At 35.3% G+C, this 12,115-nt stretch overlaps 1 protein-coding gene across 1 annotated transcript; it reads left to right on the top strand.

Annotated features, from left to right (window-relative positions):
* The first annotated feature begins 548 nt into the window (after positions 1 to 548).
* LOC102601720 (laccase-5-like) lies at positions 549 to 3,999 on the top strand. The gene is made up of 7 exons (XM_006367483.2): positions 549 to 972; positions 1,115 to 1,266; positions 1,438 to 1,682; positions 1,791 to 1,919; positions 2,290 to 2,778; positions 3,107 to 3,571; positions 3,771 to 3,999. The coding sequence occupies exons 1-7, from the start codon at positions 859 to 861 to the stop codon at positions 3,899 to 3,901; spliced, it is 1,725 nt and encodes a 574-aa protein (XP_006367545.1). The 5' UTR covers positions 549 to 858; the 3' UTR covers positions 3,902 to 3,999.
* The last annotated feature ends 8,116 nt before the right edge of the window (positions 4,000 to 12,115 follow it).

Genomic DNA, 12,115 nt, shown 5'->3' with positions numbered 1-12,115 from the left:
GGGTAGGGGCTGGCGGGAGGGGGGGTCGGGGTGAGGGTGGGGTAAAAAAATAAAAAAATTGAAGTTGAAAAATATTTTTAAAAAATAAGCTTTAAATTTATTTTTTCATAATTTTTTTTTAATGTTTCAACAAAAAAAATAGTAATTTGAAGGAAAGTTTAGAAAAATGTTTTGCTTAATTTTGAAGGAAATTCATTTTCCTTAAATTTGAGCAAAATGAGTTGATTTGGAAAAATTTCCTTCATACCAAACACACCCTTAGTATTACTCAGAAAAGAGTCAAGATTAATTAATGATAATATAAGAAGTTTACAAATATGATATATCATGAGTTTTAATTTTCTGGAACAAAGCTAACATAATGTGAAGTGAAAACGTAAGATGGTCACATCAAGAAGAGACTTATGGGACAAGCATTTGTGAAAACTGTGAACTAATGTATATAGTGGGTGACCCAACTTGTACAGGGAAATTAATCTACACTTTGCCCTATAATATAAGCTGACCTTCATGCCCAATCAAAACCTATTCTTCCAAACCTCAAACTACCCTCTCCCTTTTCTCCTGTGTATTTCCTCTATCCCAATTTATACGACTCACTTTCTTTTTTAGTCGGTCTCCAAAAGAATGACAAATTTATTTATTTAGTAACAATTTATTGTCCTTAATGAAAGCCACACAAGCATTTATGACTTATTTTATACCACAAGTTTCGAAAGTCCTTTTATAAACTCTGTTCGAAATCAAACTACATCACATAAATTGAGACGGAGAGTAATATAATAAGTCTCAACTCTCAAATCTTTACTGCTTGCATGCGTTTTCTGTTACTTGACAGAATTTAAGAACAGAAACACAATGGATCATGCCTGCAATAGAATTGCAAACACTTTGTGTTATTTCTTCTTCATAGCCATTTTGCTTGTCTTCATAAATGCAAGTACTGCAGAAACACACTACCATGATTTCGTTGTATGCCTTTCTCGTGTCCGTTAATCTCTTTATTTCTTTCTAATTAACATTTTGAGATTTTAATTATAATTGGAAGATGATGAGCTTGGCTACCTTCACCTTCCCCATTTCACTTTGTTTGAACTATGTTGTTATGGAACAGATTCAAGCAACACCAGTAAAGAGGCTGTGCAAGATCCATAACACTATAACAGTGAATGGACAATTCCCTGGACCAACATTGGAAGTGAACAACGGTGATACTTTAGTCATCAACGTAGTCAACAGAGCTCGATATAATGTCACCATTCACTGGTAAGTTCAGAATGCAAATGAACTTATAACATGTGAATATAAATGATGGATTTAACTTCAGACAATATCAAATCCGATACTATCATGTTACCTAGATGATAATTACAGGTAATCGTTCCATAAAACTAGACATAGTAACTTGAAAAATACTTTTTTGTTGTATTTGGAAAGGCATGGAATCAAGCAAATAAGAACAGCATGGGCAGATGGACCAGAATTTATAACACAATGTCCAATTAGACCAGGAGGGAGTTACACTTACCGCTTCACAATTCAAGGACAGGAAGGCACACTTTGGTGGCACGCTCACAGCTCATGGCTCAGGGCCACTGTTTACGGAGCATTAATCATCTACCCAAAAGAAGGAGAATTCTACCCATTTTCTAAGCCTAAAAGAGAGACACCTATTCTGCTTGGTACTGATTCCTTCCCATTTTCAATTGAACACTTGAAAATAATTGAAAATGATACCTACTACATGAGCAGTTACTCATTGAAGTAATGGTTTGGCATTTTGTGATTAGGTGAGTGGTGGGATGCAAATCCTATTGACGTTGTAAGACAAGCCACGAGAACAGGAGCAGCTCCTAATGTATCAGATGCTTACACCATTAATGGTCAACCGGGTGATCTCTACAGGTGTTCGAGTAAAGGTAAGTTCCAATCTATGATGAACATTCAAGATATAATTTGAGTTATATAAATTGATAGCGTTAAGAAATTTTACACTGCTTGTGTAGTTAAAGTGACTTGACACTGGCGAAAACATTTCATACATTGTTAGTGCATAGAAATTTAACTCTTGAATATATACCAAACAACATACCTCCTATGATAGTCAACAAATAGCATGTGTATTTACTAATGCTAAACAATGGCATATATGTATATCACCGTATATAATAAGGGTCGCTTGTTTAAACTAACTAGTTCATCCAAACATTCATTAGTTTGGATGCAGAGTAACATGTTCAGCTATCATGTTTTCATAGAAATCATCTAGTTGGATTCACCTTTATGCAGATACTACCGTAGTCATTGTGGACTCTGGTGAAACAAACCTCCTTCGAGTTATCAATGCTGCACTCAACCAGGCACTTTTCTTTGCTGTGGCAAACCACAAGCTAACAGTTGTTGCAGCAGACGCTTCTTATGTTCAACCCTTCACTACATCAGTGCTTATGCTAGGTCCTGGCCAGACTACTGATGTCCTAATCGATGGTAACCAGCCACCAGGCAGATACTACATAGCTGTACGAGCTTACGCAAGTGCTCAAGGACCTTTTGACAACACCACTTCCACAGCTATTCTTGAATACAAGGATACTCCTTGTTCTGTTCAGGGCATCAAGATCAATCCAATTTTTCCATCTTTACCAGCATTTAATGACACTGCCACTGCCACGACCTTCTCAACTAGTTTCAGAAGCCCAAGACAAGTGGAGGTGCCAACTGAAATTGACGAAAATTTGTTCTTCACGGTTGGACTAGGACTCAACAACTGCCCTAGAGGTGTGTTGGACTATAAAAATAATCTCTTCATAAGTTAGTTATATATCTATAAGACACAAAGAGGATGAAAATGAAAATAAAACTATAAAGCACACTGCTATAGTATAACGAAAGACTCTACTTTAACAAAATGACACAATATAATCACATTTATATCGCTACTACATCACTCACCAAGGGGTGTGGTGGGATGGATGAGATTTAACTTATTAGTACTATACTACTTAAAATTCTCGAATGACTCAAAAACATAAATTGGCTAACTAGAAAGACGAATGAACGAAGAACTTGATCTACTTTGTAACATTTAACCTTTATTTCTAACCAGGTTCAAGCTCCAGGAGTTGTCAAGGTCCAAATGGAACTCGATTCACCGCCAGTATGAATAATATGTCTTTTGTGCTACCACCCAACTTTTCCATTCTGCAAGCACATCACCAAGGGATACCTGGAGTTTTCTCAACTGATTTCCCAGCGGTTCCACCACTGAAATTCGATTACACTGGTAATGTAAGTCGATCACTCTGGCAACCTATTCGAGGAACTAAAGTTTACAAGCTAAAATATGGGGCAAGAGTGCAAGTTGTTTTACAAGGAACAAGCATCGTCACAGGTGAAAATCACCCGATCCATCTTCATGGATATGATTTTTACATTATCGCGGAGGGCTTTGGGAACTTTAATCCTCAAACTGATACAGCTAAATTCAACCTTGTTGATCCACCTACCCGAAACACAGCAAGTGTACCTGTCAATGGATGGTCAGTTATCAGATTTGTTGCTAACAATCCAGGTGAGAAAAAAAAACATTTATATTCTTACAAAATAAGTTTTATACAGAGTAATTGATAATCTGATAAAATGTTACTCCAACGAACATGCTATAATAGGTTAAATTACACTGATAGCGTAAAACATCCTTATACTATCCGCATACATAACATAAAATTCTTTTTTATTGAGCTTTTGGACTAAACATTTGTTTTTGTTAGGAGTCTGGTTAATGCATTGTCACCTGGATGTTCATATTACATGGGGTTTGGCCATGTCATTCCTGGTGGAAAATGGAGTTAGTGAATTGGAATCATTAGAAGAGCCTCCGGTCGATTTGCCTGTTTGTTGACAAACACAATATGCACAATGATTCAATGAAACATAACTTACATAATTTTTTGATGATTGAGTAAATATGAAATGACACCAATTCTTGCAATATATGTATATAGGCAATACATAAACATGGCCCTTAACTTGGCTTAAACATGCAACTATGACATGTAACTTTGGGTGTGCACAAGTAGATACTTAAACTTGTATAAAATTGAACAAATAGACACATTTGTCCTACATCGCGTCCTGCATGGCAATTTTGTGTCCGACATGGTATCCTATAGGGATTTTGTGTAGTTTTTTTGCTTAAAATCTTGATTCTCACGCTATAGCGATAACTTACATCACTATAGCGATCTGAGCGTCGCTATAATGGGAGGCCATCTGCTATAGCGAGATCGACGGATGATCTATGGCTCAACATCTGAAAATGGACCCCTTTTTACAACACAACTTCTTCCCTTGACGTCCCGACACATACCTTTCATGCAGTGGCGGATCCAGGATCTTAGGCTCGTGGGTTCTCATTTCTCTTATTATAAAGTTACCGTAAATCGTATTGTATAATTGTATATTGTACAACTATTTAAATGTTATAGTTAAAAACTCTTCATGAAGTCCAAATTTTCCTAGCTTCTCTTACCAATTACAACTAATAGTTCACTCTTGCAAGCACCCTCATTTATTTTATGTTAAAGAAATGAGCACTACACAACCATTAAAAAATTCATCACCTATACTATTACGAAGTTCATTTTTTATGTACTTCAGGATGAAAAAGCTCGTTCCACAAAAACAGTAGCAACACGAAGAATGAGAGTCAACTTGATAAGCAAATAAGCAAGTAGCCAAATTTGATACAAATTTGACTTCACCAATACTTTAGCAAAGTCACTAATTCCCTTCAAGTTAAAGAACCTCTTTCAGAATTACGAGCATAAATTATAAAATTATCAAGTTGGCGACTGAGATCTCGAAGCTTATGTCTATCAAACTCATTCATATAATACTCAGTCAACCTCATTATCATGTTCTTATCAAAACCACCAAATGAACTAACTAGATTCAAGCTAGCCATTCCAAGAAGTAAGTAGTCTACTCACAACATTAAAACAGTTATTAAACTCTTGAAGATGCAAATTAATAAAGACATGACAAATCTTAACGCGCAAATGATCGATGAGAATATATAACATCAAGAGAATTACGCTTGGACTTTCCTGGAAAGTAGCTACCATTCATGAAAATGTAACATCAAGAAGGGCTAATTGCCGCTAAAAATACACATTTAGCAGTAATTAAGTTATTATCGTTAATTAATTGTCGCTAAAGATTATTTTTGTTTTGTATCTATACATATTGATACATAATTTGCAAATAAAATTTTAAAATGTTATATCATATGTTCATAACTCACGAGTCAGGCAAATCACTCTTTGGTAGGGGTGGGCAAAAGCAGTCCAAATATTCATGATCCGTCTAATTCATTTATGTTTGGATAAGTTAATAATCCACTTATTTTATTATATGGACTCATTTGATCTGTTTGTCTCATCCCATTTTAAATTTGGGCTAATATAATGCAATTCAAATTGATTCATGAGAAATTACAAATTTCTTTTTTAAAACATTCAAGTAAAATTTCTCATGAATCAATTTGAAATGCATTTTAAATGATATTATAAATAATAATTTGTTTTATGTACAAGAAAATACATGATGTGAACGAGGGATATGTTTCTAAAGATTACTAAGGCTTCATTAATTAATTTTCAAGAATGAGTTCTAACTTCCAACCTAAATTATATAGTGTGGTCAAATCCAGCTAACAAAAGACTATGGAAGAACATTTATGAATGTCGTAAAAGGTTGAGATCTAATTGTGAGAAAAATGTATAATTTATGGGGGGGAAAAATTGGGCTGCTGGCGAGATTCGATCCCTCGACCTAGCAGCCCCGCACGCATGACTTAAGATTTGGCCCTGAACAAAAGCACCCATCAGTTGTTCAAAATTCAATGGATGCTATTGTGTATTTTATATTATTTTTGCAGATTTTCTATATAAATATACAAAAATTATGTCGGGGTTAATGGGTGCTCTAGCACCTGGCACGCCCCACGTAGATCCGCCCAATTTCACGCCAAATTCAATTTTGGGAGTTCTACTTACCCGAAGTTGATTCCCAAAAGGCCTTATAGATCCATTAATGTCTTGGCTACAAGTATACATCATTCAAATCTCAAAGCAAGACCCCATCCTTTCCCGAATGGACTTAGACCTCACCTAGTCCAGATTCCATCTAAGGCTGTCCTAGCTAAGAATTTTTTAAGTTACTACACGGATAATTTTTTGACCCAAATTCTTTCCGACCTACTCTTAACGATCGGATCAGGTTGTTACATTTCTCATCCAACATCTTTGAATTTCTTCATCTAGCAAGATTGTCACCTTTGGTCTACTATGAATGGAGCATATTTCTTTACATGTGTCACATCACATGTATAAAAAATATTAGAGAAATAATGATTTATTAGTAATCTCGTTGTTTAAATAAAAAATAGTAAATGTGAAAATAAAAACATATCTATAATTCATTAGGAAAATAGTTTTTTTTATATCGTGCAAGAACCTCATGTTAAAGTTTATATTGGGTTCTAATTATTGGTTGAAAAAAATGTTTGTGATCATCAGCTACCTAAATAGTAGGAAATTAGAATCATTGTGCAACTCAAAATTCAAAAAATAATGCACCCCACCAATAAAAAAAATGCAATAAAACTAAAAAAAATCTCAGTTAAAATATAAATAAATCCGTTTAACCACCATAGGAGACAAAAACTGAGTAGTATTTATTTCTTGTGAGAGCGTGTGTTCATGGTATCTGATAGTGGGTTGGATTTTAATTTTAAAATAAATCAAATCCTTAGTTGTATTGGTACAAATTCTTAGTGATCATATCGAGTTAAGAAAGTTGTTTTCGAAATTGATGAAATAAAAGGGATTACTTGAATGCATAACTGTTAGGGGTAGTTGAGTAATTGTACAGTTAGTTAGTTAGATATTTTGTTAGTTAGTTATGAGTGAACAATGAGTTGTCTAGAAGTGTATAAATAGCATGTACTGTAAACGTTTGTCATTCGAAGCTTCTGGAATATATCATCTTCTTCTTTCTCTTTACTTTTATATTGATCATTGATGAATAATTCTAGTCATTGTATATGTATTCTATTATGGTATCAGAGCATTGATCAAAATTGTGATTTCAGTTTATCCTAGATTGCGGATCGACAATGGCTAAGTTCGATCATAATCATGCTTTGTTTCTTCATCCTTCTGATACTATTGGAGCTTCGATCATATCGATGCAGCTATCAGGATATGACAATTACTTTGTATGGAGCAGGGCCATGAAGATTCAGTTGCTTGGAAAGAACAAGCTAGGAATTGTAGATGGAACCTGGAAGAAAGACGATTTTGGAGCAGATCTAAGTCATCAATGGGATCAATGTAATGTTGTTGTACAGGGGTGGATCATGAGCTCAGTAATTCCAGAATTACACACATGAATCGTATATGCTACGAGTGCAAAGGCAGTTTGGGATGATTTACGTGAGCGTTTCAATAAGGTGAATGTTTCTCGAATTTATCAATTGCATAAGGAAAAAACATAACTGGTTTAGTGCAAGGAAGTGATAGTATTCCTATTTATTTTTCGAAATTGCAAAATCTTTGGGATGAGTTTTCCAGTATTGTTCTTCCACCATGTGACTGTCCTAGATCTAAGGATTTTTGTGCTAACATGTTGAGACAGAAGTTGATGCAGTTTTTAATGGGGATGAATGCGATGTATGATCAATCGAGAAGTCAGATTTTGATGACTGAACCTACTCCTAGTCTAAATAAAGCATATGCAATGCTTATTGAGCGAGAAAGCCAAAGAAGTTTGGGTAGTTCATCTATCAATTCTATTAGTGAGGAAAATATAGATCTAGCAACACTCATGACAAGGAGAAGTGATAATTCTCAACATTATAGGGGAGCAGGTCAACAATATTCAGGACAAGAGTACCAGAAAGGGAAGAAGAATTGGGATCAACAGTGTGATTATTGCAAGGTAAAGGGACATATGAAGAAGAATTGTCTTAAGCTAATAGGCTATCCAACTGACTGGAAATTTAAGAAGAAGGAGAACTTGAATACTGCTTACAATGTTCAAGTTGAGAATACACAACAAAACATGTCATCTAGAACCAGGAACATATGAGAAATACTGGACAAGATGGCAGCTGGAGAACTTCAAAGGGCTCCTCACTTGACAGATGCACAACATGACAACATTTTGGGTATGCTCAATAATGACTATTCACAACATGGTATGATAGCTAATATGGCAGGACACACTCCTATAGCTAAAATAAAAGATTTAAAGTGGATAGTTGATAATGGAGCAACTAATCACATGTCTTCTAGCTCGTCTAATTTAACTGATGTGAAATTAGTTAAATCAAATTATAATACGAAAGTACATTTTCCAAATGGAGGAGTTACATTAGTTACACACTGGAAGTAGCAAAATTATTGACACAGGAGAGCTGAAAGATGTTCTATTTGTCCCTGATTTCCAGTATAATTTGTTGTCAGTATCAAAGTTAACTAGAGAGTTTCATTCTTTTGTGTCCTTCTATCCTGGATTTTGCTTATTCCAGGACTTTTCGATTGGGAAGCTAAGTGGAATGGTAAGGAGTATGATGGGCTTTATTGGATGGTGCCACATAATTCACAAAAGACTGAAAGTACTCAAGGTGTGGATTCAAAAGGGTTCACAATTCATGATGATAAAAGAGATATCATGTTATGGTATAGAAGATTAGCTCATTCCTCAATAAAGCCAGAAAAAGATGTTTGTAGGCATACAATAGATGCTTGTAAGTCTATTGTAGACAATTGTGAAATATGTCCATTGGCTAAACATACTAGGCTTCCTTTTACAAACAATGATACTAGATCAGATAGAGCTTTTGCTTTGTTGCATTTGGATGTGTGGGGTCCCTACAATACTCAGACTTTTGATGGCAACAAATACTTTCTTACATTACTCAAGAATCAATTGGATTTTTCTATTGAAGTTCAAATCTGATGTGCTGATAATTCTCAAACAGTTTTTTCAACTGGTACTTACTCAATTTAATGCCTTAGTTCAGGGTATTAGAACAGATAGTGGTGGAGAATTTTGTAGTGATCAATTACAGACTCTTCTTAAAGATCTAGGCATTGTGCATTATAGAACCTGTGCTTATACCCCTCAGCAAAATGGTGTAGCTGAGAGGAAATACAAGCATTTACTAGAAGTAGCAAGGGAACTCAGATTTCAGAGTGGTGCTCCCCTTAAATTATGAGGTCATTGCATTCTTACTGCTGTATATATAATCAATAGACTTCCTTCTAAGGTACTTGTAGGTAAGTCACCTTATGAAGTTTTCTTCAACAAAAGACATTCCCTTACACATTTGAGGACTTTTGGCTGTTTATGCTATGCTAGTATTTTGCCCAAGGTAGATAAATTTGCAACTAGGGCAGTGAAAGCAGTCTTTATGAGGTATTCTAGTGTGACTAAGAGATACATATTATTTGATCTTGAGAGACAAAAGTTTTTTATGAACAGGGATGTTGTTTTTCATGAGCACCAGTTTCCTTTTAAAGATTCTGCTCCACCTGATGTCAGTATTACTACTGATATACCTACCCTGCAACATATTCCCCTCCCGATTCTCCTAACATATCTCCTAAACATATTACCTATTCACCTTCTGATTCTTCATCACATACTCATGTAGTTTCTGCTCATATACCTCATGATCATATTTCTCCCACTTTTGTTCCCACTTCAGTCTCACTCCATACCAGAAGATCCATAAGAACTTCTCATCTACCTTTATTGTTAGCTGATTATGTAACCAGCCCTGCTTCCAGTTCCACACTATATCCCTTATCCAAATATGTCTCTTATACAAATTTGTCCTCCTCTCATCAACATTATCTAGGTGTTTTCTCAGCAATCATAGAGCCTTCTTCCTATCAGGAAGCTATTAAAGACAACATATGAATTGAAGCTATGCAGTCTGAAATACAGGCTCTCCATGACAATCACACTTGGGAGTTAGTGCATTTACCTCCAGGAAAGGTTCCCATTGGCTGCAGATGGGTTTACAAAGTTAAGTTAAAGTCCAATGGTGATATTGAAAGGTTTAAAGCTAGACTAGTAGCAAAGGGTTACACTCAGAAAGAAGGTTTGGATTTTCATGAGACATTTTCTCTTGTAGTCAAGATGACTAATGTGAGAACTGTGTTATCTTTGGCTGCTCAGTTCAATCGGCATATTCATCAATTAGATGTCTATAATGCCTTTTTACAGGGTGATTTACATGATGAGGTGTATATGCAATTACCTGAGGGATTTTCAAGCCAGGGGGAGTCTAGTGGACTTGTATGTAGACTTGTAAAATCCCTATATGGGATTAAACAAGCAAGTAGGCAGTGGAATTTAAAATTGTGTGAGGCACTATTAAACTCAAGTTTTGTACAAAGCAATTTGGATCGCTCATTATTCAACATATATTGTGGTGATTTTGGTTTATGTGGATGATATGCTAGTAACATGAAGTAGTTTGGCACTCATAGAACACACAAAAGCTTCATTACACAAGACTTTTACGATCAAAGATATTGGTGATCTCAAGTTTTTTCTTGGTATGGAGTTCAGCAGATCTGGAAAGAGATTTTAATCAATCAAAGGAAGTATGCATTGGAGATTATTTCACAGTTAGGATTAGGAAATGCAAAGCCATCCTAGACACCACTAGAGATAAACACGAAGCTAACAACACATGAATTGGATGATTTGATAGGGGAGTCAGATGAGGAGTTTCTAGACAGCAAAAAGCAGTATCAGAGTTTAGTAGGGAAGATGCTATATTTGACATTAACAAGGCCAGCCATTGCTTTTTCTGTTCAGATCCTTAGCCAGCTGCTGCAACAACCAAAGAAATCCCATTGAGAAACAGCACTTAGGGTTATGAAATATGTGTAAAGAGAACCATGTCTTGGCATATTGTTGAGCAGCATGAGAACAAATAAATTGATTGTCTTCTGTGATGCAGATTGGGCATCATGCCCAAATACTAGAAAGTCAGTCTCAGGTTTCTTGGTAAAACATGGTAATTCTTTGATATCATGGAAATCAAAGAAACAAAGTGTAGTTTCTAAGAGTTCAGCAGAAGCTGAATACAGGAGCATGACCAATGCAGTGTCAGAAGTGGTGTGGATCACAACATTGCTGAAGGAGTTGGGAAGTGAAATCAGTGAACCAGTGATGATATTGAGTGACGGTAAGGCAGCATTACAAATAACAGCCAATCCTGTATTTCATGAGAGAACAAAGCATACAGAAATTGATTGTCATTTTATCAGGCAAAATATACAAGAAGGCTTGGTGAAGACAGAATATGTGAATTCTAAGGATCAACTGGCAGACATATTGACTAAGGGTCTTCCTAGACTGCAACATGAATATTTGGTAGGCAGGCTAGGTGTGTTGAATGTTTTTGTACCCACCAGCTTGAGGGGGAGTGATGAAATAGAAGGGATTACTTGAATGCATAACTGTTAGGGGTAGTTGAGTAATTTTATAGTTAGTTAGATATTTTGTTAGTTAGTTAGGGAACTAAGGCTGGCAACGGGACCGGAATCGGAACGGAACCGGGCATCACGGGACGGAACCGAACCGGAACCGGTAATTCCGGAAAAAAATCCGTGTACCCGTCCTGGACCGGTAACGGACCGGTACCGGACCGGAACGGAAACCGGGTCCCAACTGTTACTTATAATTAAAAAAAAATTATTAAAATTAAAAAATTAGGAACATTACACAAATAATATTAAACGGACCGGACCGGACCGGAAACCGGGTCCAACCGTTAAAATTATAATTTTTTTATTAAAATTAAAAAATTAGGAACATTACACTTAAAAATTTATACTTTTAAAGTTTTAAATACAAACTTTCAAACTTTAAAAGTATAAAAGTTTAAAATTCACACTTTAAAAGTTTGAAATTTTAAATTCAAACTTTAAACTATAAAACTATAAAATTTTAAATTTTACCATTTAAAAGTTTGAAAATTTAAATTTAAATTATAAACTTTAAAACTATAAAACTATAAAATTTA

Source organism: Solanum tuberosum, unplaced genomic scaffold (assembly GCF_000226075.1).
Source record: "Solanum tuberosum cultivar DM 1-3 516 R44 unplaced genomic scaffold, SolTub_3.0 scf00807, whole genome shotgun sequence".
Classification (NCBI taxonomy): domain Eukaryota; kingdom Viridiplantae; phylum Streptophyta; class Magnoliopsida; order Solanales; family Solanaceae; genus Solanum; species Solanum tuberosum.
This window is presented reverse-complemented; position numbering and strand designations above follow the sequence as displayed.